Source organism: Trachypithecus francoisi, unplaced genomic scaffold, assembly GCF_009764315.1.
Source record: "Trachypithecus francoisi isolate TF-2019V2 unplaced genomic scaffold, Tfra_2.0 Lachesis_group20, whole genome shotgun sequence".
Taxonomy (NCBI): domain Eukaryota; kingdom Metazoa; phylum Chordata; class Mammalia; order Primates; family Cercopithecidae; genus Trachypithecus; species Trachypithecus francoisi.
In genome coordinates this window covers 71635746-71661208 of record NW_022681466.1, presented here as the reverse complement: position 1 = coordinate 71661208, position 25463 = coordinate 71635746, and the positions used below count along the sequence as shown (strand labels likewise).

The 25463-nt window shown below is 49.0% G+C and overlaps 2 protein-coding genes across 5 annotated transcripts; one reads left to right on the top strand and one right to left on the bottom strand.

Moving 5' to 3' along the window:
- Nucleotides 1-1350: 1350 nt before the first annotated feature.
- LOC117067971 (translation initiation factor IF-2-like) lies at nucleotides 1351-13713 on the bottom strand. 3 transcript variants are annotated; one of them, XM_033185227.1, is made up of 3 exons: nucleotides 13257-13713; nucleotides 1924-2068; nucleotides 1351-1678 (listed from the first exon to the last, which is right to left on the bottom strand). In XM_033185227.1, exons 1-3 carry the CDS (start codon nucleotides 13681-13683, stop codon nucleotides 1672-1674), a joined length of 579 nt encoding a protein of 192 aa, XP_033041118.1. In that variant the 5' UTR covers nucleotides 13684-13713; the 3' UTR covers nucleotides 1351-1671. The 3 variants fall into 3 exon arrangements, with proteins under 3 accessions (XP_033041118.1, XP_033041117.1, XP_033041120.1); XM_033185226.1 differs by having other exon boundaries at nucleotides 1351-2068; XM_033185229.1 differs by lacking the exons at nucleotides 1351-1678; nucleotides 1924-2068 and adding an exon at nucleotides 11033-11427.
- On the top strand, nucleotides 13634-24238 carry TLCD3A (TLC domain containing 3A). Of its 2 annotated transcripts, XM_033185224.1 has the most exons (5): nucleotides 13634-13850; nucleotides 14182-14265; nucleotides 19085-19286; nucleotides 22044-22139; nucleotides 22644-24231. In XM_033185224.1, exons 1-5 carry the CDS (start codon nucleotides 13729-13731, stop codon nucleotides 22911-22913), a joined length of 774 nt encoding a protein of 257 aa, XP_033041115.1. In that variant the 5' UTR covers nucleotides 13634-13728; the 3' UTR covers nucleotides 22914-24231. The 2 variants fall into 2 exon arrangements, with proteins under 2 accessions (XP_033041115.1, XP_033041116.1); XM_033185225.1 differs by lacking the exon at nucleotides 19085-19286 and having other exon boundaries at nucleotides 22644-24238.
- The last annotated feature ends 1225 nt before the right edge of the window (nucleotides 24239-25463 follow it).

The following is a 25463-nucleotide window of genomic DNA, read 5'->3' as shown; positions in this document are numbered from 1 at the left end:
AGGGACATGGGGGAGGATGGATTGGGAGTATACAGTAGGCTTGAGGGAGATGGGGGAGGATGGATTGGAAGGGAGTATACAGTAGGCTGTGAGGGAGATGGGGGAGGATGGATTGGGAGTATACAGTAGGCTGTGAGGGACATGGGGGAGGATGGATTGGAAGGGAGTATACAGTAGGCTTGAGGGAGTTGAGGGAGGATGGATTGGAAGGGAGTATACAGTAGGCTGTGAGGGAGCTGGGGGAGGATAGATTGGAAGGGAGTATACAGTAGGCTGTGAGGGACATGGGGGAGGATGGATTGGGAGTATACAGTAGGCTTGAGGGAGATGGAGGAGGATGGATTGGAGGGAGTATACAGTAGGCTGTGAGGGAGATGGGGGAGGATGGATTGGGAGTATACAGTAGGCTGTGAGGGAGATGGGGGAGGATGGATTGGAAGGGAGTATACAGTAGGCTGTGAGGGACATGGGGGAGGATGGATTGGAAGGGAGTATACAGTAGGCTGTGAGGGAAATGGGGGAGGATGGATTGGAAGGGAGTATACAGTAGGTTGTGTAGGAGATCGGGGAGGATGGATTGGAAGGGAGTATACAATAGGCTGTGAGGGAGACGGGGAGGACAGATTGGAAGGGAGTATCCAGTAGGCTGTGAGGGAGTTGGGGGAGGACGGACTGGAAGGGAGTATACAGTAGGCTGAGAGAGATGGAGGATGGACTGGAAGGGAGTATCCAGTAGGCCGTGAGGCAGCTGTGTGGTACCCCCTTAGGAAACGTCAGAGTAAGATGGAAACATAACATAACCTCACATGAGGAGTTTTCATAACGCGTCTCACCTTGCCCAAAGTGCTTTATGTATACCGTCTGGAAATAGTGAGGAATTTTAAAACAGCCTTTGTGAATGACATTCAGGGAGATCTCTAAATTTCATGTGTCTGCCAATGTAGTGTTAATAACTCTGTTAAAAGGAATCTCAAATATCCTGTTAGATTTGCAACCAGTTTTGTTGTCAGAGTGCAGAGGGAGCTGCACTGTCATTTGTTGAGTAGACATTGTGCAAAGTATGTTCTTTCACGAGATCAAGACAGTGTCCTTCCACAGAAGCTTCCCCCTGTGCAAGGACCTTCCCCAAAATAGCTGAGCCTTTTGTGAAACTGCTTGTGAAAAAAGAATTGCAGGATGTCTGAATCACCTGGCCCATGCCCACTAAATGCCAGTCACGTAGCAGCTTTCCTCAACGTCGACAGAAGCAACAATACCTCCCACATTTCCAAAATGCCCCCTAGGCTTCCCAAGCAATCACCTTTAGATCCTATCATCACTCTGGGTGGTACAAAGCCCCAGAACAATTCGTAGTGGAGGAATAGGGTTTAATTTCCACTTGAAATCGGCTCAAAATGTTCTCTTGGTGCTGCTTTATAGATTGTTCTAGTACATGGCTTTTCATGATGACTGGTTCTTTTGCTGTCCTTTATTCCTGGATTTTCTGAATCTTCTGGAGCCTGGCATTTGTTCTTGATTGATATTCAGATGGTTCTGAACCCTCCCTGTATCCTGGACACCAGTTTTGTTTGGGTTGGTACTCTGGTTCTCTGCATGCCCATTCTTGCTAAGCCGGTCATGATTTCCAGCTAGTTTCAGCAGCTCCCCGGTTCCCACGGGCATTTACATATGCTATCTCCTAAAAGCTTTTAAAATGAACACCTTTTCCATTGGCTACGTTGGGTTCATATTAAAGTAATCCTTTCCCTTACTCAAGGAAGTAATAATTATATAGGCCAAATTAATAAACCCTCTTATGCAAGTTTTATATATGCCAACAACTATAAAAACACTTTTTACAAAACTGACATTAACTACTACAATCATTATAATGTAGCTAACATTAATTTATCGTATCTAAAACCCTTAAGCATCTTCCATAACCTGTTTTTTTGACTCCACTTCTTCCTGCATTCCCAGAGCTGGATCTTCAGCTGCCATGCTCCTTCCTCATGTACAACAGCAGTTCTTAATCTGTTTTGAGTCTGGACCCCTGGGAGGAGCTGAAGGACTCTACACAGATCTTTCCCTGGAAAAATACAAATTCACTTAGCATTTTGCATGCAGTTTTAATGAACAGTGTTTCATGGAATACACACACACACACATATATATATATATATATTTTTTTTTGAGACGGAGTCTCGCTCTGTCACCCAGGCTGGAGTGCAGTGGCACCATCTCGGCTCACTGCAAGCTCTGCCTCCCGGGTTCACGACATTCTCCTGCCTCAGCCACCTGCGTAGCTGGGACTACAGGCACCTGCCACCACGCCCGGCTAAATTTTTGAATTCTTTTTTTTTAATTTTTGAATTTTTAGTAGAGATGGGGTTTCACGGTGTTAGCCAGGATGGTCTCGTGATCTGCCTGCCTCTGCCTCCCAAAGTGCTGGGATTATAGGTGTGAGCCACTGTGCCTGGCCGTTTCATATTTTTTTTTTTTTTTTTTTTTTTTTTTTTTTTTTTGAGGCGGAGTCTCGCTCTGTCACCCAGGCTGGAGTGCAGTGGCACCATCTCGGCTCACTGCAAGCTCTGCCTCCCGGGTTCACGACATTCTCCTGCCTCAGCCACCTGCGTAGCTGGGACTACAGGCACCTGCCACCACGCCCGGCTAAATTTTTGAATTTTTAGTAGAGATGGGGTTTCACGGTGTTAGCCAGGATGGTCTCGATCTCCTGACCTCGTGATCCGCCCGTCTGGGCCTCCCAAAGTGCTGGGATTATAGGTGTGAGCCACTGTGCCTGGCCGTTTCATATTTTTTATCCTTTTTTTTTTTTAGCCCATGCTTCTCTCTGCTAAACCTAAGAATGTTGTGAACAAACCTCCCACACGCAGTATTTTGACAAGAGGTCAAAATCTTCATCACTGTAATTTGATAATCACTGATATGTAAATTAAATTCTCCCTTCACCAGCCCAGAATATTTTGCTCAGCTAACATTATTTTAGCTTTCCTTCAGGAAATCAGTAGAAAGTTTATATTTCCTGGGGCCGGGCGCAGTGGCTTACACCTCTAATCCCAACACTTTGGAAGGCTGAGGCAGGCAGATCATGAGGTCAGGAGTTCGAGGCCATCCTGGCCAACATGGTGAAACTCTGTCTCTACTAAAAAAAAAAAAAAAGAAAGAAAGAAAGAAAAATACAAAAATTAGCCAGGAGTGGTGCCGGGCGCTTGTAGTCCCAGCTACCCGGGAGGCTGAGGCAGGACAATCGCTTGAACCTGGAAGGCGGAGGTTGTGGTGAGTCGAGATCGCGCCACTGCACTCCAGCCTAGGCAACAAGAGCGAAACTGAGTCTCAAAAAAAAAAAAGAAGTAAGTTTGCATTTCCTAAACATAATGTTGTTCAAGGCCAGATGTGATGGCTTATTGGGAGGCCGAGGTGAGAGGAGCACTTGAACCCAGAAGTTTGAGACTAGCCTGGGAAACAGAGGGAAACCTCCTCTCTACCAAAACAAACAAACAAACAAACACACACACACACCCAGATGTGGTGGACATATCTGTAGTCCTAGCTGCTTGGGAAGCTGAGATGAGGATCCCTTGAGCCCAGGAATTCGAGGCTGCAGTGGCCCATGATCATGTCAGTGCACTCCAGCCTGGGTGACAAAGCAAGATCTTGTCTCTAAAATATATTTAAGCTTCCGGTTGGACACAGTGGCTCATGCCTGTCATCCCAGCACTTTGGGAGGCCGAGGCAGGTGGATCACCTGAGGTCAGGAGTTCGAGACCATCCTGGCCAACACAGTGAAACCCCATCTCTACTAAAACTACGAAAAAATCAGCCGGCCATGGTGGTGGGCGCCTGTAATCCCAGCACCTTGGGAGGCTGAGGCAGTTGGATCACCTGAGGTCAGGAGTTTGAGACCAGCCTGACCAATCTGGTGAAACTCCGTCTCCTAAAACTACAAAAAAGTAGCTGGGTGTGGTGGCACATGCTACTCAGGAGGCTTTTCCATATGTTGGTTTGTTTCTCCTCTTTTTTTTTTTTTTAATACAGGGTCTCACTTAGTCATCAAGACTGGAGTGCAGTGGTACAATCATAGTTCACTGCAGCCTTGACCCCTTGGGCTCCTAAGTAGCTGGGACTACAGGTGCACACCACCATGTCCGGCTATATTTCTCCTTTTAATGGCTACAGAGTGTTCCATAGTTGGAATATACTGTAAATTACTTATTCTATTCCTTTTTTTAAATTTCTATTTTTTGGGACAGAGTCTCACTCTGTCACCCAGACTGGAGTGCAATGGCGCCATCTCAGCTCACCGCAACCTCCACCTCCCAGGTTCAAGCAATTCTCCTGCCTCAGCCTCCTGAGTAGCTGGGATTACAGGCATGCACCATCACACCTGGCTAATTTTTGTATTTTTAGTAGAGTTGCAGTTTCGCCATGTTGGCCAGGCTGGTCTCGAACTCCTGACCTCAGGTGATCCGCCCGCCTCGGCCTCCCAAAGTGCTGGGATTACAGGTGTGAGCCACCGCACCTGGCCTTATTTATTCTATTCCTAAATATTTGGGCTGTTTCTAATTTTTTGCTATTATAAACAATACTATGTATATATACACATATAATACTATGTATATATATATGTATATACACATATAATACTATGTGTATATATATGTATATACACATATAATACTATGTGTATATATATGTGTATATATATATAAATAATATATATTTTATATATATTAGTTTTTTTGAGACAGAGTCTCGTTCTGTTGCCCAGTCTCGAGTGCAGTGGCACAGTCTCAGCTCACTGTAACCTCCACCTCTGATTTCAAGCGATTCTCCTGCCTCAGCCTCCCAAGTAGCTGGGATTACAAGCACCCATCACCACGCTGCTAATTTTTGTATCCCAAAGTGCTAGGATTACAGGCGTGAGCCACTGCGCCTGGCCTAATACTATATTATTTTAATTCTACCAGCACTGTAAAAAAGTGCTTATGTCCTTGTATACTTAGGCACACTGGACATTTTCAGTCTTTTCAGTATTCACTTATAAAGTTGTGTGCGTGTGTTATTTTGAGAAACAGTGTGTGTGTTACTTTGAGAGACAGGGTCTCGCTCTGTCACCCAGGCTGGACTGCAGGGGCAGGGTCATGGCTCACTGAAGTTTCAGACTCCTGGGCTCAAGGGATCCTCCCACCTCTGCTTCCCATGTAACTGGGATGCCGGCACACGCTACCACACCTGGGTAATTTTTAAATGTTTTTGTAGAGGGTCTTGTTATGCTGCCCAGGCTGGTCTCGAATTCCTGGTCTCAAGTGATCCTCGTACCTCACCTCCCAAAGCACTGGGATTACAGGCACTGTGCCCAGCCTACTGATGAAGTTTTCAATTGGCCTTTTTATATTTCTTCTGTGTGTTTCTAGTTTGTATCATTTAAAAAATTTAAAAATCCTTTTGGATCATTTATTTTTCTTAATAATTTGTAGGATCTCTGACTATTCTGGATACTAACCCTTACTCTGCTATATGCTACAAACACGTTCTGTTACTTGTCTTCAACGTTTTCGTTGTGGTACTGTCACCCAGACTAGAGTGCAGCGGAGCCTCACTGCAGCCTTGAGCTCCTGGGCTCCAGCAATCCGCCCAAGTAGCTGTGCCTACAGGCATGCCGCCATGCCCGGCTTGTCTTTTAGTAGTGCTTTTTGATGTATAATCTTGTTTTGTTTGAGACCAGGTCTCACTCTGTGGGATGATCATGGCTCATTGCAACCTCCACCTCCCGGCTCAAGTGATCCTTCCACCTCAGCCTCCCAAGTAGCTGGGACCACAAGCATGGGCCACCATGCTCGGTTTTTTTTTTTTTTTTTTTTTTTGCAGAGATGGGGTTTTGCCGTGTTGCCCAGGTTGGTTTCGAACCCTTGGGCTCAAGCGATCCACCCACCTCGGCCTCTCAAAGTGCTGGAAATACAGGCATGAGACACTGTGCCTGGCCAATAGTGGTTTCTGATGTACTGGTGTGTGTGTGTGTATGTGTGTGTGTGTGTGTGTGTGTATGTGTGTTTTAATGTTTACAAATCAGTCAGTCCTTCTCTATATGACATCTGCGTTTTATGCCTTGTTTGGGAAAACTTTCTCTAGCCTATGATTTATAAAATATTTTTCAAAATTTTCTTTAAGTACGTTTGTAGTGGTTAGCCCTTGATATACCTGAATTTACTTTTGTGTATCGGTTTCCCAGGGCCGTCTTAACAAGTGGCCACAGGCTGGGTTGCTTATGACAACAGACTTTTCCTCAGGGTTCTGTAGGCAGAGGTCTGAAATCAACAAGCTCAAGGACCGGTTTCTCATCGGAGGCTCTGAGGGAAAAACCCTCCTATGCCTGTGTCTCAGCTTGGGGGGCTGACAGCAGTCCTTGGCACTCCTTGGCTTGTGGACTCACTGTTCCAGTCTCTCACTCCACCCTCAAGTCACTTTCTGCTCTGTGTCTCTGTACGTCTCCTTCTGTCTAATTGGATTTAGGGGCCACTCTAATCCAACATGGTCCCATCGCAATCCTTACCTTAATCATATCTTCAAAGAGCCCTTTTCCAAATAAGGTCACATTCTGAGGTTCTAGGTAGGCATGCATTGTGGGGAACGCGACTTCACTTCTAACTTTATTTTTTACAGATAGAAAGCTAATCGTTTCTGTGGTTTTCCTCGTCCTTCTTTTCCTCACAGGTATGACATGCCTGCCACAGACAAAATTTCGTAGGTCTGAAGCCCAGCGTGGTAGCTCATGCCTGCAATCTCAGCACTTGAGGAGGCAAGGTGGGAGGATCACTTGAGGCCAGGAGTTTGAGACCAGCCTGGGCCACAGAGTGAGGCACACACCCCCGCCTTTGTGTTTTGAGAGTGTCTCAGTCAGCTGCTCAGGCTGGAGTGCACTGGCACAGTCACAGCTCACTGCAGGCTCAACCTGAGGTGATTTCCCACCTCAGCCTCCCAAGTGCCTGGGGCTACCAGCACGAACCATCACACCCAGTTCTCTCTCTTTTTTTTTTTTTTTGTAGAGATGGGATTTCACCATTTTGCCCAGGCTGGTCTGGAACTCCTGGCCTCAAGCAATCTGCCCACCTTGGCCTCCCAAGGCGCTGGATTTACAGGAGTGAGCCACTGTGCCAGGCCCTTAAATAGTTTTTAAACCTGAGTTTAGAAATGTTTGCTTTTAGATAGGTGTGACTATCTGCAAACAAGCCATATTTTGCATTTTATAGCAAAAGAAACGTGTATGTGAAAGTAGTTTGAAAAATACAAAGCAATAGATAAAAGCAGCACTCCATCATCAGTTCCTTGTGTAAATTATAGTTTTTACTGACAGGAATCAGAGCAGTTTCTCCTGTAGCATGCAGCTGCAGTCGCTGTTTGTAGAAACCACATGTCTGGGGTGCGGCTGTGCTTCTTGGCCTCATAGTTTGCTCTTGCAAAGAATCTAAGATAAAACCAAGGAAGGTGCTGTCTGGAGTCTGGCTAAGGCCAGCCTAGGGAATCTGTAATCCAGTAGGTGCTTGTTGAGAAGTTTAACAGCAGGGAGCTATGCCTTGGGGATGCAGTACAAAGAACAAGAATCCCTTGCCTGTGCCGAGCACACAGTGTAACATTTTGAAAATGTGATCTCATTTAATTCTCGCAGCCATCCTGGAGGGTAGGGGGAGGAACCCCCATTTTACTGGGGAAGGAGGCAAAGTGTCTTACCCGGGTCCCACAGCTTCTGGGTGGTGGAGCGTGGACTGGAACTCAGGTTCTCTGATCCCAACTCCAGCGCACAATGCCATGGCTGCCTCCCAGGCAGACAGCCCCTACCATCGGGGGCATGTGGTCTGCTAGAGAAACGCACACACACACATATCAGTGCGGGGCTAAACTGATCAGGCAAACAAAGTGAAGGAGAAATTAAGAGCAGGGTGATTGACTTCTTTCCGGCCACACTCCAAGTCCTAAGAGCAAGTCACCTCATTCTTTGTACCGTATTTCTTCAGATGCGTGTGGCTTTTGTTGCCGCGTTTGTGGCTACAGGGAATGAAGTCCCGCAGAAGGCTGCTGCTCTCCTCTTCGGACGGCTCCTTCCTTCCTTCCTTTCCACGTCTGATCTTTTCCTCGTGTTCCGTTGTTGTGCCAATCTTTGGATCTTCATCTCTATGTCTATCTTCCTGTATCGAAGAGTATACACTGGCGTTGTGTGTGTGTGTGGTGAGACAGGATCTCACTCTGTGGCCCAGGCTGGAGTATAGTGCTATGATTATGGCTCACTGCAGCCTCAACCTCCCGAGCTCAAGCAGTCTTCCCACTTCAGCCTCCCGAGTAGCTGGGACTACAGCCATGCGCCACCACACCTGGCTAATCTGTGTATTTTTTTGTTTTGCCACGTTGCCCATGCTGGTGTTTAACTCCTGGGCTCAAGTGATCCTCCTGCCTCAGCCTCCTAAAGTGCTGGAATCACCGCGCCCACCCCGTGTGCTGTATCTTTCTATGTCTCTTCCTATTTCTTCATTTCTCCTTCTGTCCCTCCTGCTCTGTCTCTGCTTCAATGGTCCCTAATGCAGAAATGAAGTATGGTTCTAAACAAAATAACTTTTATTTCAGAAGAGATGTCCATTTTCTCTGTGAGGGTATTTATTTATTATTTATTTATTTGAGACAGGTTCTTGTTCTGTCGCCCAGACTGCAGTGCAGTGGCACAATCTGGGATCACGAAAACCTCTGCCCCCCAGGCTCAAGCAATCCTCCCATCTCGGCCTCCTGCGTAACTGGGACTACAGTTACTGGTTACTGGGGTGGGTTCCACCCCATCCGGCTTTTTTTTTTTTTTTTTTTTGGAGAGACAGGGTTTTGCCATGTTGTCCAGGCTGGTCTCCAACTCCTGAGCTCAAGTGCTCCTCCCGCCTTGGACGGATCCCAGGGTGCTGGGATTACCGCTGTGAACCACTGTGCCCAGCCTGTGTTCGGATTTTTGAAGTGGATGAGTGGACAGAGACCCCTAAGTTCCCTTTGGGTTCTGGTACTATGTGGAGGTATTTCACATGTGATTTCTCTTCTTTTTCATGTCCATGATTTTCCGAGATAGGAGGAAAAGGTCCTTGATCAAGGGTAGTTGCCCATACATCATATATCTTAATGGCATTCACTTCAGAACTCGCAAAGTATTTTACAAGTAAATAAGGTATTTTCCAAGTAAATACGGTATTTTCCATTTAAGGCGGAAGAAACCAAGAAGCAGATACGGAGAGAGTCCCTGTGTCCTATTCCCTAATGATAGTGACTGGAGGCCGGGCGCGGTGGCTCAAGCCTGTAATCCCAGCACTTTGGGAGGCCGAGACGGGTGGATCACGAGGTCAGGAGATCGAGACCATCCTGGCTAACACAGTGAAACCCCGTCTCTACTAAAAAATACAAAAAACTAGCCGGGTGAGGTGGCGGGCGCCTGTAATCCCAGCTCCTCGGGAGGCTGAGGCAGGAGAATGGCGTAAACCCGGGAGGCGGAGCTTGCAGTGAGCTGAGATCCGGCCACTGCACTCCAGCCTGGGCGACAGAGCGAGACTCCGTCTCAAAAAAAAAAAAAAAAAAATGATAGTGAGTGGAGTCCAGAGGAATGGGGGAGAGGAGACGGAAAGGCAGGCCCACATGCTTTCGAGACGGAAAAAATCCCCCTGTAGCTCTTCAGAATGGGGAGCTTTATCAATTCTCTGTTCAAGAGGGTGACAGTCTAAATTTGGTAAGTGAGTTTTATGTTGCCATTAAGTAGCCCAAACTTCACTCTGGAAACCCACACAAGCAGCGGAATGAGAAACGTGTAAAACCCCAGGGCCACAGCATGGAGCAGTGGAAACCACCCTGGAACACGAATCCAGCCCCAGGTTCCAACCTGAATCTTGTCACTTCACAGGTTGGTGAGTCAGCGGTCCATCCTGCACGTCGCTTTCTTCACGGGTAACATGAAAATCAGTTTGGCCAGCCTCACTGGGTTATTTTGAGACCCGGGTGAGATAATACACGTGAAAGTGCTTTGAACATTTGTAAAGTTACATAGAAACATAGAACAGTGTTCATGGCCGCATCAGAGCCCAAAATTCACCATACACATTTATATCTATGAGTAAATAATTAGGAACCGTATTCATCAGAAACTACATTGTGAGAAATTATTATTCCCCCCTCGCTTATCAGGTTCGAAGGCAGTATAGTCATTCGGCACATGGAACTAAAGGCAGAAACTACCAAGTTCAAATCCCAGCTCGCCACCAGCAGTGTGACCTGGGGCAATTTTTAAATTGCTCTGGTCTGAGTCTCATTTTGCTGATACACACACACACACACACACACACACACACACACGCACACTGAATAACATTTGTTGTGAGGATTTAATGAGACAAGGTATACAGAACGTCTGATACAGGACCTAGAAACAGTAAGTACTCAACAGGCATGAGGTTCGCAAAGTACAAAACACCTACTGCACCCTCAGAATGTGACAGCCTCACTGGGGGTACAAAATGGCAAGACAGTCCTTTTTTCTAGGACCTGACAGTCTGGTGGAGAAACATCCCAATGAGGAAACCACAGGCCCGGGACCCAAAGGCAAAGGCAGACCTGGAAACCTCCTGAGAGAAGGAAACAGCTGATTCCAGACTTTTGAAGGATGAGCAGAAGTTTGTGTAAAAACCAGACTTGTGGTTTGCATTTGGCTTTATCATTTGCCCGCAGGGGTCTGATCGCTGGAAAAGCTAAGGTTCACGTTGACGCTTGTTAGCTTTATGGTGATTCAGCGTAAACATTCTGGTGACTTCACTGAGCATAGTGTTGAAACTGATTTTACTTGCCATTTTCTTTTTTTTTTTTTTTTTGGAGATGGAGTCTCGCTCTGTCACCCAGGCTGGAGTGCAGTGGCACGGTCTCGGATCACTGCCACCTTTGCCTCCCGGGTTCAGTGATTCTCCTGCCTCAGCCTCCCGTGTAGCTGGGATTACAGGTGCCTGCCACCACACCCGGCTAATTTTCTGTATTTTAGTAGAGATGGGGTTTCACTGTGTTAGCCAGGATGGTCTCGATCTCCTGACCTCGTGATCCGACTGCCTTGGCCTCCCAAAGTGCTGGATTACAGGCATCAGCCACCGCGCCCAGCCTTTACTTGCTATTTTCTATACACGAAACACATGTTGTTTTGTTTTCAATTCATAAAGATGCCTTACAAGCTGTACAAACAACTTCTTGTGTAGGGGGAGACTGGTTCCCACCACTTCAAAGTGTGAGCATACTCAATGCCAAGTAGCTGCTCCCTTTAAGGAGGGAAGGCAGAGAGGACTTGCAACCACCTGTCACTCTCTGGAAACGCTGGCGCTGGAGGTCACTGTGATAAATGCTTACGAAAGAGACAGTGGACTTCATAGGGTCGTTTTCCTGGAGAGAATGGAGTTCACAGGTAGCTGGTTTTGTCCACAAGCAAATGTGAAAATATGGAGAGCGTTGCATTTGTCAGATACCTTGGGACCAAACTGAAGTGGCTTTTCTCCTTTCTCTGAGTATGTTAGCAGTGAATCTGGGAGTCAGAGATGCTGTCCTAAGTGGATGAAGTTTGAGGCTTTTCTTGAGGCTGTCTGCCACCTTCCTGTTGGCTAAATCCCTTTTCTTAACCACATATAGGAAGATATTAGAGGCTACATTCATTCCAAAAGGTCACAACCTAATAACCGATACTACCACTAAAGGAAAACTGTCTTTTAAAACTGGGAAACATGGGTCCGGCGCGGTGGCTCAAGCCTGTAATCCCAGCACTTTGGGAGGCCGAGGCGGGCGGATCACAAGATCAGGAGATCGAGACCATCCTGGCTAACACGGTGAAACCCCGTCTCTACTAAAAACACAAAAAATTAGCCAGGCGTGGTGGCGGGCGCCTGTAGTCCCAGCTACTCGGAGGCTGAGGAGGGAGAATGGCATGAACCCGGGAGGCGGAGCTTGCAGTGAGCCGAGATCGCGCCACTGCACTCCAGCCTGGGCGACACAGTGAGACTCTGTCTCAAAAAAAAAAAAAAAAAAAAAAAAAAAAAAATCTGGGAAACATCTTCAGATTCCATAACGAATGAACCCAAATCGAAAAAAGCAAGTGCGCACTCTACACCAGTTCCTGCATCACTAACTGCTATGTTAAGAGTAATTTAACTGGCATCTAACAGAAATCATCTGCCACTTTGTAAAAGTCCTAGACTCGTAAGAATTTAGAGCTCTAAAGAGCTAGTAATCCAGCCTCCCTGTCATTTCACAGACCAGCAAATCGTGGCCCAGAGAGCCGAGCCCAGCTGTTCCGAAGTCCTCGTATGGGATTTTGGTCAGCATTTTGCATGACGGTGATCTGAGGAGACCCGTCACACCTTTTCATTTGTAGTAACATAAATGAACTGTATTTCCCACCCCCTACATTTGTTAGCTGAGGAAGATACAGACCAAAGCAAAATAAAGCTGGAAGTTCCTAAAGGAGAGAAGCCAATGATACTGAAATGACTGTCCTCATCCATGTGATTGGTGCTTGGCACGAATGAAAGATATCACAATTCATTCAAGTTTAGACGCCTGTCCCGATAACTTATTTTTATTTTTTTGAGACAGAGTCCTGCTCTGTCGCCCAGGCTGGAGTGCAGTGGCCTGATCTCGACTCACTGCAAGCTCCGCCTCCCGGGTTGAAGCGATTCTCCTGCCTCGGCCTCCTGCATAGCTGGGACTACAGACGCCCGCCACCTCGCCCGGCTAATTTTATACTTTTAGTAGAGACGGGGTTTCACCTGGTTGGTCAGGCTGGTCTCGAACTCCTGACGTCAAGTTATCCGCCCGCCTCGGCCTCTTCAAGTGCTGGGGTTACAGGCGTGAGCCACCGCGCCCGGCCCCGATCCTTTTAAATAATGATACGTTGAGAACAACAGCACAGCCACTGAGTCTCTGGACGGTGACTCCGGATAGATCCACAGCCGAGAGGCAGTAGAAACCGGCAGCCTCCACAGGCCGCCTCCTGGTGCAGATGGAGAGGGGGCTGCAGGAGGCCCTGGGCCTCAGGCTTTCTGAGACCCCCCGGAGCAGCTGCGGCCGCTGCAGGGCCCGGGAAAGGAATCGTGGCGGGACGGGAAGAGGCCACATCCTGAAGACTCCCACCGAGAAGCACCAGGGCTTGGCGGACGAGGCCGCCTGCCTCCCTCCCTCCTTTCCCGCAGGGCTCGCCCCACCCCGGCGGGGGCTCCTACCTGGCTTCCTCGGCCGCGCGCCCACCCCGCCCCTCCGCCCGGGGCCGGCGAGAAGAGCAGATCGGGGAGGGGCGCGTCGGATGACGGAACAGAAGCCGAGGAGCCGCGGCCCTTCCCGCCTCCGCCTCGGCCCCGCGGCCGCTCGGGAGGGAGCGGAGGACTCGGAACTCGCGCGCGCCGCGGCCCGGGCCGGAGCCACAGCCTCGGTCCCGCCCCCGCCCCCGCCTCCGCCTCCGCCCGCCGGGGACGCCGGGGAACCCTCGGGGCCCAGGGACAGCGAGAGACCCCGCCCCGCCCTATCGCGGCCGCCAGGCCTGGTCACGCGCAGAGCCGCGCCGCGGGATCGGGGCCAGCGCCGGGCGGAGGCGGGACGGGGACGGGGCGGAGGGTAGAAACCGCGCGGCCGGGCCGGGGCGCGCCGAGCCATACCCAGCCACGCGGCGCCAGCGAGGCGGCCGGACCCGCAGCCCCGATGCTGCTGACGCTGGCCTCGGGCGCGCTCTTCTTCCCGGGGCTCTTCGCGCTCTGCACCTGGGCGCTGCGCCGCTCCCGGCCCGGATGGAGCCGCACCGACTGCGTGATGATCAGCACCAGGTACCGGCGCCGCCGAGACGCCCCCCAGGCCCGGGCCGCTGCCCACCCCGCCCCACCCGGCTGCGGGGCCCAGGGAGGAAAAGGGGGGCGGCAGGAAGCCGGGGGGCTGCTCCCTCCGGGGCGCGGTGGCCCCAGCATTCCGAAGCCCCTCCGCGTCCCCCGCTGGCGGGAGCGGGGCCGGGGCGGGCGGGAGTGGCCGGTGAGTCTCCGGAGCCCGCTCCCCACGTCTGCCGGCGGCGGGGGAGAGTCAGGCCGAAGGGCTGGGCTGGGCTCTCTGCGGTCCTCGGACGGGACTGAGCGCGCGCGCTGTTTTCCTCTCCGCCCGCGCTAGGCTGGTTTCCTCGGTGCACGCCGTGCTGGCCACCGGCTCGGGGATCGTCATCGTTCGCTCCTGCGACGACGTGATCACCGGCAGGTAAGAGCCGGGACAGGGGCTTGTTGCAGATGTCAGCTTTCCGTGGCTCTTGCTCACACACGCGCTGGGATAGCTGACCAAAGGGAAAAGCGGGCTGCACAATGGGCTCCTTCTTCCTCTCCGGAGCCTTCGAGCACCCCCAGCTTAGGAGAAAGTCCACGGAAATGAGAGAGGACGACAGAGGCGGAGACCGATTTCAGGTGGTGTGAGCGGACAGTGTGGGCCAGGGATCCAGGTGTTTCACGAAAGAGAGAAGCGTGGAAGCATTTACGACTTGGGAGTATAGCTTCTGATTCTTGTAGCTGGTTTCACTGGGTTCCCACTCTGAAGCATCATTGGCTAATACACCTCCAGTGTGGTTAGCAGAGCCCCCCCATGGAAGGGAACAAACCCACCTCCCCTTTCCACCCAAACGCCGCTCTTGTTTGTCCTGCAGATTTGCTAAAGGGTATGGAGAGGTTCCCAGCGCTTAGAACACGGGTATGTCTGTTAGAGCTCAGTCCACAGGCAGGTCAGGAAATGTGCACCTATTTGCAGTTCCAGTGAAACAAATCATAAATTAAGACCAGAATAGTCTGCTTTGTACAATATTTAGACCTGGGCAATGGTGGTGCTTTTATTTTTTTATGTTAATTCTTTTTTCCCCGACCGGTCTTGCTAGAATCACACTCACTTTCTCCCAAAGTTAAAGGACCACAGTCGGACGTGCAGGAAAGTTGAACGGCCTTTCCAGGCCCTGCTCTCCTGTGGGCTTTGCCAAGTCCTGCTTCTCATCTGCTGAGACTGGACTGCGACGGGCCTGGGCAGGCCGTCTGTCCCATTCTAGCCTGCAGTCTTACTTGGGATCAATCCTGCTGTCATGATTTTTGTGCTTTTCTTCTGCCTTTTTCTTTTTTTTTTTTTTTTTTTTTTGAGACGGAGTCTTACTCTTGTCGCCCACGCTGGAGTGCAGTGGTGCAATCTGGGCTCACTGCAAGCTCTGCCTCCCAGGTTCACCCCATTCTCCTGCCTCAGCCTCCCCAGTAGCTGGGACTACAGGCACCTGCCACCACACCTGGCTAATTTTTTTGTATTTTTAGTACAGACGGGGTTTCACCGTGTTAGCCAGGATGGTCTCGATCTCCTGACCTCGTGATCCACCCGTCTCGGCCTCCCAAAGTGCTGGGATTACAGGCTTGAGCCACCGCGCCCGGCCTCTTCTGCCTTTTTAAAAACAAAACTGGCTATTGGTGATGAATAGTAGATGCTAAGAGAAGATAGACCAAGTGAGGTTGATTGTAGACACCAGAGGTTAATATTTGAGTGGCTGGGTTCAACTTTTTTTTTTTTTTTAAAGACAGCGTCTCACTATGTTGCCCAGGCTGGTCTTGAACTCCTGGGCTCAAGTCATTTTTCTGCCTCACCCTCACAAACTGCTGGGATTACAGGTGTGAGCCACCACACCCAGCACATTTTTACTTTATTTTTTTCCCCGTGGAGACAGGGTGTCTGTCGCCCAGGCTGAGGTGCAGTGGCATGATCATAGCTGACTGTAGTCTTGAACTCCTGGGTTCAAGCCACCCTTCTTCCTTAGCCTCCCAAGCTTGGACTACGGGTACACACTACTATGCCTGGCTTTTTTTTTTTTTGGTAGAGACAGGGGTCTCCCTATGTTGCCCAGGCTGGTCTTGAACTCCTGGCCTCCAACGATCCTCCTGCCTTGGCCTCCCAAAGTGTTGGGATTACAGGCGTGAGCCCACTGCGCCCGGCCAGAAAAGGCTTTTCAGGGTTCATATACTATACACTAAGTATTTTTCTATTATGTGCCTTCTGATTTTATGTCTTCATATAGAATGTGATTAGATAGGAGTTATCATCTATAAATTCCCCCAAATTATAGGCAGAATGTGGTATGGGGCCAAGGATTTGGTCAGATTCTTAAAGGGGTTCAGACCCCCTAAAATGGCTAGGTCACAGCTCCAGGCTGTGTTCTCAATTTAAGTACTTAATTCAGATAGTACTTTGTTGTTTTTAGATGGGGTCTCGCTGTGTCACCCAGGCTGGTCTGGAACTCCTAGGCTCAAGCCCTTCTCCCACTTAGGCCTCCCAAAGTGCAGGAATCATAGGTGTGAGCCACCATGCCCAGCCTGTATAGTACCTTTTAACATTTAAAAGGACTCCCCTTCTCCCGCTTTTTTTTTTTTTAATCGAGATGGAGTCTCTGTCACTCAGGCTGGAGTGCAGGGGCACGACCTTGGCTCACTGCAAACTCCACCTCCCGGGTTCAAGCGATTCTCCTGCCTCAGCCTCCTGAGTAGCTAGGATTACAGGCATGTGCCACCATGTCTGGTTAATTTTTGTATATTTAGTAAAGCCATGTTGGCCAGGCTGGTCTCGAACTCCTGATCTCAGATGATCCGCCCGCCTCGGCCTCCCAAAATGCTGGGATTACTGGCATAAGCCACGGTGCCTGGCCGACTTTCCCACCTGTAATCATGTAATCTTCACTGCAACTTTGACAGGTAAGTAAGACAAGGATTATCATCTTCATTTTACAAAGAAAGTTAAATCACAGGCTGGTGGTGGTGAAGATTATAATCCAGATCTCTTGCTCATAAATCTTCAGAGGAGTCTACCCATGAGTCACAATTCTAGATCTCGTATCTGAATTGGTGAAAATATGAAAACCTTAGGTTCCCTTCAAGGGGAGAGGCCAGTTATATTTCAGCTAAAATTTTAGTAGCTGTTTGTAGGTATTTTACTTGAAACAGCTTCAAGAAAGCACCTGAGACCCCAGATGGGCACTGGAATAAGTACTGCATCTTTTTAGTCACATGGAACCTGGCTAGGTCAGGTGTGGTGGTTCATGCCTGTAATCCCAACAATTTGGGAGGCTGAGGTGGGTGGATCACTTGAGGTCAGGAGCTTGAGACCAGCCCAGCCAACATGGTGAAACCCCCATCTCTACTTAAAAATAAAAAAAAAAAGAAAACAGCCGGACGTGGTGGCAGGTGCCTGTAATCCCAACTACTCGTTTGAACCCGCAAGTCGGAGGTTGCAGTGAGCTGAGATTGCGCCACTACATCCAGCCTGGGCGACAGAGCGAGATTTTGTCTCAAAAAAACAAACAAAAAGGAGGCTGGCTAATGAATTCACCTACAAGTGTGTTATACTTGCCATTACTTGCTTGCCTGATTTGTTTATGTATTATTTACGCCGTGGTAAGTGCGGAGTTGCTAGAGCAGAAATTCAGATGGCGCCTCTGTGGACTGTATTTCCAGTGTTGCAGTTCAGTGGACAGGCTCCGTCCGAAATCAGAGACAAAGTTAATAAAGATTTGAGGGCCCTCGGCTTACAATTTAGTAGCTTGAGAACCATACAACTAAATGATCTTCTACCTAACCCGTGGATATGCATCAAACATTTGCTGACCAAGTGAATGGAATCCTTGGATAGCAGGTGATTTCGTTTAGATGTTTCTTCACAGAAAACATCTGTGGAATGCTTCTTTATCATTGGGAACCACATGGTATGAATTGCTAAGACTTCCCTTCTAATCTGCTCTAGGACAGTGATCAACTATTATTTCCATTCAGCAAATATTGATTCAGCCCCTTTGGACAAGTAAATGGGAAAACTGTCTTTTGACCTAGCCTCTCTCCTGGTACCTAACTGCCGTAATGTGGCCCTTGAGCTCCAGGCTCACTTCCAGACCTGCTTTGTTTTGTTTTGTTTTGTTTTTTGAGACAGCGTCTCACTGTTACCCAGGCTGGAGTGCAGTGGTGCGATCTCAGCTCACTGCAACCTCTGCCTCCCAGGTTCAAGCGATTTTCCTGCATCAGCCTCCTGAGTAGCTGGGATTACAGGTGTGTGTCACCACACCCAGCTAATTTTTGTATTTTTAGTAGAGACAGGGTTTCACCAGGTTGGTCAGGTGAGTCTTGAACTGCTGACCTCGTGATCCACCCGCCTCAGCCTCCCAAAGTGCTGGGATTACAGGTGTGAGCCACCGCGCCCGGCCAGCTCTAGAATTGTAAAGAAAATGGCCAGGGTTGCCTCCCAGAAACTCTGTAGAGTGGGGTTGCATGCGGACGCAAAACTCACAGGTTCCAGGATTTAAGTCAGTAAACCCCCAACTGTTGAGCAACTGAGGAATTAAACCAGAAATATTGGATTTGTGATTTGGGACACTTTCCAAACCAGCTTCTTGCGGGGGCTGTTGAATTATCTGTATATCTATCTATATCAAAATCAGTGGGTTTTTTTGTTTTTTTTTTTTTTGAGACGGAGTCTCGCTTTGTCGCCCAGGCTGGAGTGCAGTGGCCGGGTCTTGGCTCACTGCAAGCTCCGCCTCCCGGGTTTACGCCATTCTCCTGCCTCAGCCTCCCGAGTAGCTGGGACTACAGGCGTCCGCCACCTCGCCCGGCTAGTTTTTTTGCATTTTTTAGTAGAGTGGGGTTTCACCGTGTTAGCCAGGATGGTCTCGATCTCCTGACCTCGTGATCCGCCCGTCTCGACCTCCCAAAGTGCTGGGATTACAGGCTTGAGCCACCGCGCCCGGCCCAAAATCAGTTTTATCACAAAATGCCAGAATATGTATAAGTAGTGACAGCAAGCTGCTTAAACAGGCGGGCTGAGTGAATGCCTTTTTGCCTTTGACACTCATGAATCAGCCCTGAAATGGAGAGAAAGTGGTCTGCTCTCCGTACTTATCAGTTTCAACATCTTCATTGTAAAGTATTTGGAGTAATAACAGCTGATGAAGCACCAAGCTTGGCTGTGAGCCTTGGTAATGGATATCCACAATGATTTCACGGGCCATTCATATGCTTTCTTTCAGGCACTGGCTTGCCCGGGAGTATGTGTGGTTTCTGATTCCATACATGATCTATGACTCATACGCCATGTACCTCTGTGATTGGTGCCGAACCAGAGACCAGAACCGTGGGCCCTCCCTCACGCTTCGAAGCTTCCTAAGTCGAAACCGCCTCATGATCACACATCATGCGGTCATTCTCTTTGTCCTTGTGCCAATCGCACAGGTATGGCCTTCCAGGACAGCAGACCAGCAGCTGGGTTGAGCTGGATGTCTTTATTTATTTATTTTTGAGACGGAGTCTCACTCTGTTGCCCAGGCTGGAGTGCAGTGGCACTATCTCGGCTCATTGCAACCTCCACTTCCCAGGTTCAAGTGATTCTCCTGCCTCAGCCTCCCGAGTAGCTGGGATTACAGGTGCCCACCACCATGCCCGGCTTTTTGTATTTTTAGTAGAGATGGGGTTTTGCCATATTGGCCAGGCTGGTTTCAAAGTCCTAACTTCAAATGATCCACTCTCCTCAGCCTCCCAAAGTTCTGGTATTACAGGCATGAGCCACCACGCCCGGCCTGAGGTGGACGTCTTGACCATTACTTATGAGTCGGGATTGCCCCTCTTTTCTTTCCCACTCGTAGGCACCCATTCTCCTTGTGCCTGCTGCTTCAGCAGCCACCTCCCCCAGGTGAACAGTGGAGGAACACCACTACGTGTGAAACGCTCGTGATCCTCCTCACCAATAGTATCAACATCAACATCCTTTTTGTTTTTCTTTTTTGAGACAGGGTTTCACTCTGTCACCCAGGGTGGGGTGCAGTTGTGCGATCACAGCTCACTATAGCCTCAAACTACTGGCCTCAAGTGATCCTCCTACCTCTGCTTCCCAGGTAGCTGGGAACACAGGCACACGCCACCACGTCCAGCTAATTCCTGTAATTTCTGTAGGGGTTTCTCCATGTTGCCCAGGCTGGTCTCACACTCTTGGACTCAACTGATCCTCCTGCCTCGGCCTCCCAAAGTGCTGGGATTACAGGCGTGAGCCACTGCGCCCGGCCCCAGCATTCTTTTTAACAAACCCCCAGCCCTCTGTGATGCCCTCGTGTTTGTCAAAAGTTCTATCCTTAGTTCAATACAAGATAAAAATGACATAAAATACAAAGATAATACAAAGCAACACAACAGTGCCAGAGAGCACTGTGTGGATTATTCTGATGTCACAAAACACAGATTCTCAAAGCAAATATGCTACTAATTTCTCCCCAGATCCATTTCCCCACAGAAGCCCACCCAACAAGGAAAAGCAATGGGAAAGCTGAGGGGAAAGGCATGCGTTTTATTTATTTTTATTATGTATTCATTTATTTATCTATTCATTTTTTGAGATGGCATTTTGCTCTTGTTGCCCAGGCTGGAGTGCAATGGCGCAATCTTGGCTCACTGAAACCTCTGCCTCCCGGGTTCAAGTGATTCTCCCGCCTCAGCCTTACAATTAGCTGGGTTTACAGGTGCACGCCACCATGCTGGCTAATTTTTTTATTTTTAGTAGAGACGGTTTCACCATGTTGGTCAGGCTGGTCTCGAACTCCTGACCTCAAGTGATCCACCCGCCTCAGCCTCCCAAAGTGGCTGGGATTACAGGTGTGAGCAACTACTCCTGGCCGGCATGTTTTATTTATTTATTATTTTTTAAATAAAGAGATGGGGTCGCCTTATGATGCCCGGGCTGATCTGGAACTCCTGGGCTCAAGGGATCCTCCCATCTCGGTCTCCCAAAGTGCTGGGATCATAGGCATGAGCCACTGCGCCCTGCCAGGCATGTGATTTAAAAGTTCTTAGCTTGCTAAATATTACAAACTATTAGAAACTATTAGCTGTATATGAAGAAACGGGGGTTCTAAGAGCATTCTTACATCACTCAGTGGTACTAAGTGGCAGAGCTGATATTTTACTATGTTTATTGCTTTCTTTTTTTTTTTTTTGTTCTTTTTTTTTTGAGACGGAGTCTCGCTCTGTCGCCCAGGCTGGAGTGCAGTGGCCGGATCTCAGCTCACTGCAAGCTCCATCTCCCGGGTTTACGCCATTCTCCTGCCTCAGCCTCCCGAGTAGCTGGGACTACAGGCGCCCGCCACGTCGCCCGGCTAGTTTTTTGTATTTTTTAGTAGAGACGGGGTTTCACCAGGTTAGCCGGGATGGTCTCGATCTCCTGACCTCGTGATCCGCCCGTCTCGGCCTCCCAAAGTGCTGGGATTACAGGCTTGAGCCACCGCGCCCGGCCTATTGCTTTCTTGAAAAAGGAGGCTGGACGAGGTGGCTTACGCCTGTAACCCCAGTCAGAAGTTCGAGACCAGCCTGACCAACATGGTGAAGCCCCATCTCTACTAAAAATCCAAAAATTAGCCAGGCATGATGATGTGCATCTGTAGTTCCAAGTACTCAGGAGGCTGAGGTGGGAGAATCATTTGAACCCAGGAGGCAGAGGTTGCAGTGAGCTGAGATCATACCATTGCACTCCAGCCTGGGCAACAAGAGCAAAACTCTGTCTCTAAATAAATAAATAAATAAATAGAAAGAGGTAACGTGCACTAAATTCTTCAAGAAGTCTCTGGGACCTACCATCTAGGAACCAGAACATCTAGGGTGCTTTCAGACCCTAACATCTAGCCCAGGACCTGGCACATTTTGTTGAACCGAACAGGCTATGTCTTGGCATGACTCAGTTCAATACACAAAAGTAGGCTGCAGCGTTCCTTCCGGCTGTCATCAAAATTCAGAGCTTGGTGGGTGATGCCATCATCCTGTCTTGAATTTGCCTCTGGATCCTAGGGCTTGGACCATCAAAGTGCTGTTGCCACGGAAGCAGCGGGACAGTAACTGGGTCTGCCCTTGCCCTTCACAGTTACCCTTTTCAATAGCCCCCGCTGGAATTTTCCTTCTGGTGGTTTCTTAACCTCCACTTACTTCCCCTTTTCGTTTTGTCATCTGCAGAGCCTTCGGGGAGACCTCGGGGATTTCTTCGTCGGCTGCATCTTCATGGCAGAACTGAGCACTCCATTTGTGTCACTGGGCAGGGTTCTGATTCAGGCATGTATGAATGAAATGGCAGGAGTGTGGGAGGGAGTGGATTCTGCTTTTCCTTCAGAGATGGTGGGTGTGGAGAAATCCCTAATGCCAGTAAGAGTGGGATGGGAGATCCTTCAACAGCCTTACAGGTCGGCTGGTCATCTCAGCCAATGGGGATGAAATTGTAGGTTTGATCTAAGTTTGATACAGTTCATTCTATCTTTTTCCTGGTCACATACTTCAATCCATGGTTTCTATACTCCTGGAATATAGCTGGGTGGCCTGGGTCAAATTCAACATCACTATTGGAGAAAATGAGGTTATCTGTACATATCAATATGATAGTGTTCAAGAATATCTTCTCCAAGTGTCAGAAAACCAGACAAACGTCTGGGCGCCAGGGAATGACGGCCGAGGTCTTGATGAGCACCTGCATGGCTTTCACTGTGGTGGGACTTGGGCCAGTCGCTCCCTGATGCCCAGCTTCTTAGCGACCTTACCTTTTTCCTTCCTCTCCTTTTGCAGCTAAAGCAGCAGCACACCCTTCTGTACAAGGTGAATGGAATCCTCACACTGGCCACCTTCTTTTGCTGTCGGATCCTTCTCTTCCCCTTCATGTACTGGTCCTATGGCCGCCAGCAGGGACTAAGCCTGCTCCAAGTACCCTTCAGCATCCCCTTCTACTGCAACATAGCCAATGCCTTCCTCGTAGCTCCTCAGCTCTACTGGTTCTGTCTGCTGTGCAGGAAGGCAGTCCGGCTCTTTGACACTCCCCAAGCCAAAAAGGATGGCTAAATACTTCTGGGAGTCAGGCGCAGCCTCACACCAGCTGCCTCCTCCACTCAGCATTCCATGGACTGAATTGTGCCCTGGATGGCCTCAGACTTTTGGGTATTGATAAGCAGATGGATTTGAGTTTTTCTAAAGAATATTCGTATTACCTCCTTCTTCTAACTTGCCCTATTTGAAAAAGCACTTTTATAGTAACAACTATTGGGTCCTGTCAGACCTCCACGGACAGCAAAGTGGTTTTAATGCAAGCCCTAGGATCCTTTGGGTCTTATCTCAAGAGTTCTGGGAGGTAGAAGCATGGGGTGTGATCGGTGGACCAGGGTGATAAGTGTCTGCGCATCTGCCTGTCCCTATATCGGCAGCTACCTACCTTTCCAACCACTCAGGGCAGTACCCACGGCACTGGGCCCGCAGAAGCAAGGGATGACTTGGTTCTTGGAAGTAATGTCTTCTTGTGATATTGGCCTGGGACAATCACTGTGGGTAGGTAGTTTTTGATCATTTACTAGATAACCCATTGCTTCTTTGCGTCATCCTGTCATCCATTGGTCAGAGTTGAATTCTTATGTCTACCGACTTCCAATCAGAAGTCTCACTGGTGGGGCTGGGGGTGGGGGCAGGCAGGAGGCAAGAATGGGAACCTGAGTAGGTAGTGTGGCCAAGAGGCCAGCACAACCTTTGCAGGCTGACTTGGTAAGTCTGACAGTGTCAAACCTGTGAGCTTACTGCTGTCAGTCACAGATACTATTCTTTTTAACACACCCCTTCATGCCCAGTTTTCCCCATATCCACATGCAGAGTACGTGCTCATAAAAACTACAGTGACAACATGAAATGAAGGCTTTGGTAGATGTTTACTGGGTAACCCCACTCTATGACACTGTCCTTTTCATGTGATGTGGAAACCAACTTCTGTACTCCAAACCACAAAATGTGTCATCCAGACTGCAGAGTACTGGAGTACTCAGCCTCCTGATACGCCAGAGCTTGTGGTCCAAGGCCCATTCCTGTGTGAGTGTTCTGCCATTTAGCCACAGAAGGCTGCAGAGCGAGGGGGCAGCCAGCCTGGCCAGAGGCTGTCCTGTGGACTGACACCTGCGCCCCCTTCTGCAAGCAGGATTTTCTGGTGCCAACATTCATCATTCCCTATCAACTAGGATGTGTTTAAGACTGTGCTACCATGTGTTCTCAAGTGGTAGTTTAAAAAGTGGATTTTTAAAGTGCCTTTTAATTAATTGTGAACGTCTAAAGGACTGAATGATCTGTCTCATTCTGACTGTTTAGTCTTTAATGGGTGCCATTTAAACAACAAAATGCTTAATTTTTAATTGTCTTTTTCTGTTTTTTAAACTATCAGTATATCTTTAAAAGTCACCCTTATGGTGATTAAATTGCACTAACATTCCCAACTTATTCTCATTTGTGAAATACATCGATATCAGTTTCCTGTAAGAATCATCCTGTGACCCAACCTGACCGGCTGCTGTGTGCTGTAGCTCCACGTCTATGTCCATGTAACTAGCAGAGGGGTGTGTTGTGAATGCTGTCAGCCTCCAGAAAGGTCTAGCTCACACCTTACTCAAACCTATTTGTGTGGTTCATGGTCCCAATAATACACTGAAGGTTCCCAGAGTTCAAGCGTATAGTGGTCACATTTAACTTGAGACCCTTTCTTCCTAAGTGAATCTTACTAGGAATTGGGAGAGTGGAAGCCCGATTATTGGTCAAGGATCCAAGCCTACTTTACCTGAGGAGAGAACCTGAGTAATGCCCCACTGGGAAGGAGGGTGTGGATGTGGAGGTAGTGATGGGACATACTCTTTTCCCCCTATTCATCTCACACAATAAACATGTCCCCAGCCAATTCTGTTTCCTCATACCTCAAACACCTTAAACTCATTTTTTTTTTTTGAGACAGAGTCTCGCTCTGTAGCCCAGGCTGGAGTGCAGTGGCCGGATCTCAGCTCACTGCAAGCTCCGCCTCCCGGGTTTAGGCCATTCTCCTGCCTCAGCCTCCCGAGTAGCTGGGACTACAGGCGTCCGCCATCTCGCCTGGCTAGTTTTTTTGGTATTTTTTTAGTAGAGACGGGGTTTCACCGTGTTAGCCAGGATGGTCTCGGTCTCCTGACCTCGTGATCCGCCCGCCTCGGCCTCCCAAAGTGCTGGGATTACAGGCTTGAGCCACCGCGCCCGGCCTTTTTTTTTCTTTTTGTAGAGACAGGTTATCTCGGTTGCCCAGGCTGGTCTCAAGCTCCTGGCCTCAAGTGATTCTCCTGCCTCAGCCTCCCAAAGCACTGGGATTATTATAGGTGTGAGCGACCATGTCTAGCTCACTCTCAATTTTTTTTTTTTTTTTGAGACAGGGTCTCACTCTGTCACCAAGGCTGGCATGCAGTGGTGTGATCTCAGCTTACTGCAGCCTCTACCTCCCAGGATCAAGTGATCCTCCTGCTTTAGCCTCCTGAGTAGCTGGGACTACAGTTGTGTGTCACCATACCCAGCTAATTTTTTATTTTTTATTTTTTGAAGAGACAGGGCCTTCATATGTTGGCT

Coding starts and splice junctions, on each gene's coding strand:
- LOC117067971 (XM_033185226.1), bottom strand. CDS start 13,683: ATGGCTCGGCGCGCCCCGGCCCGGCCGCGCGGTTTCTACCCTCCGCCC. Junction 2,069..13,256: donor CGCGCGGCCGAGGAAGCCAG/GTAGGAGCCCCC, acceptor GTATTTTTCCAG/GGAAAGATCTGTGTAGAGTC.
- TLCD3A (XM_033185224.1), top strand. CDS start 13,729: ATGCTGCTGACGCTGGCCTCGGGCGCGCTCTTCTTCCCGGGGCTCTTC. Junction 13,851..14,181: donor TGCGTGATGATCAGCACCAG/GTACCGGCGCCG, acceptor CGCCCGCGCTAG/GCTGGTTTCCTCGGTGCACG. Junction 14,266..19,084: donor GACGACGTGATCACCGGCAG/GTAAGAGCCGGG, acceptor GCTTTCTTTCAG/GCACTGGCTTGCCCGGGAGT.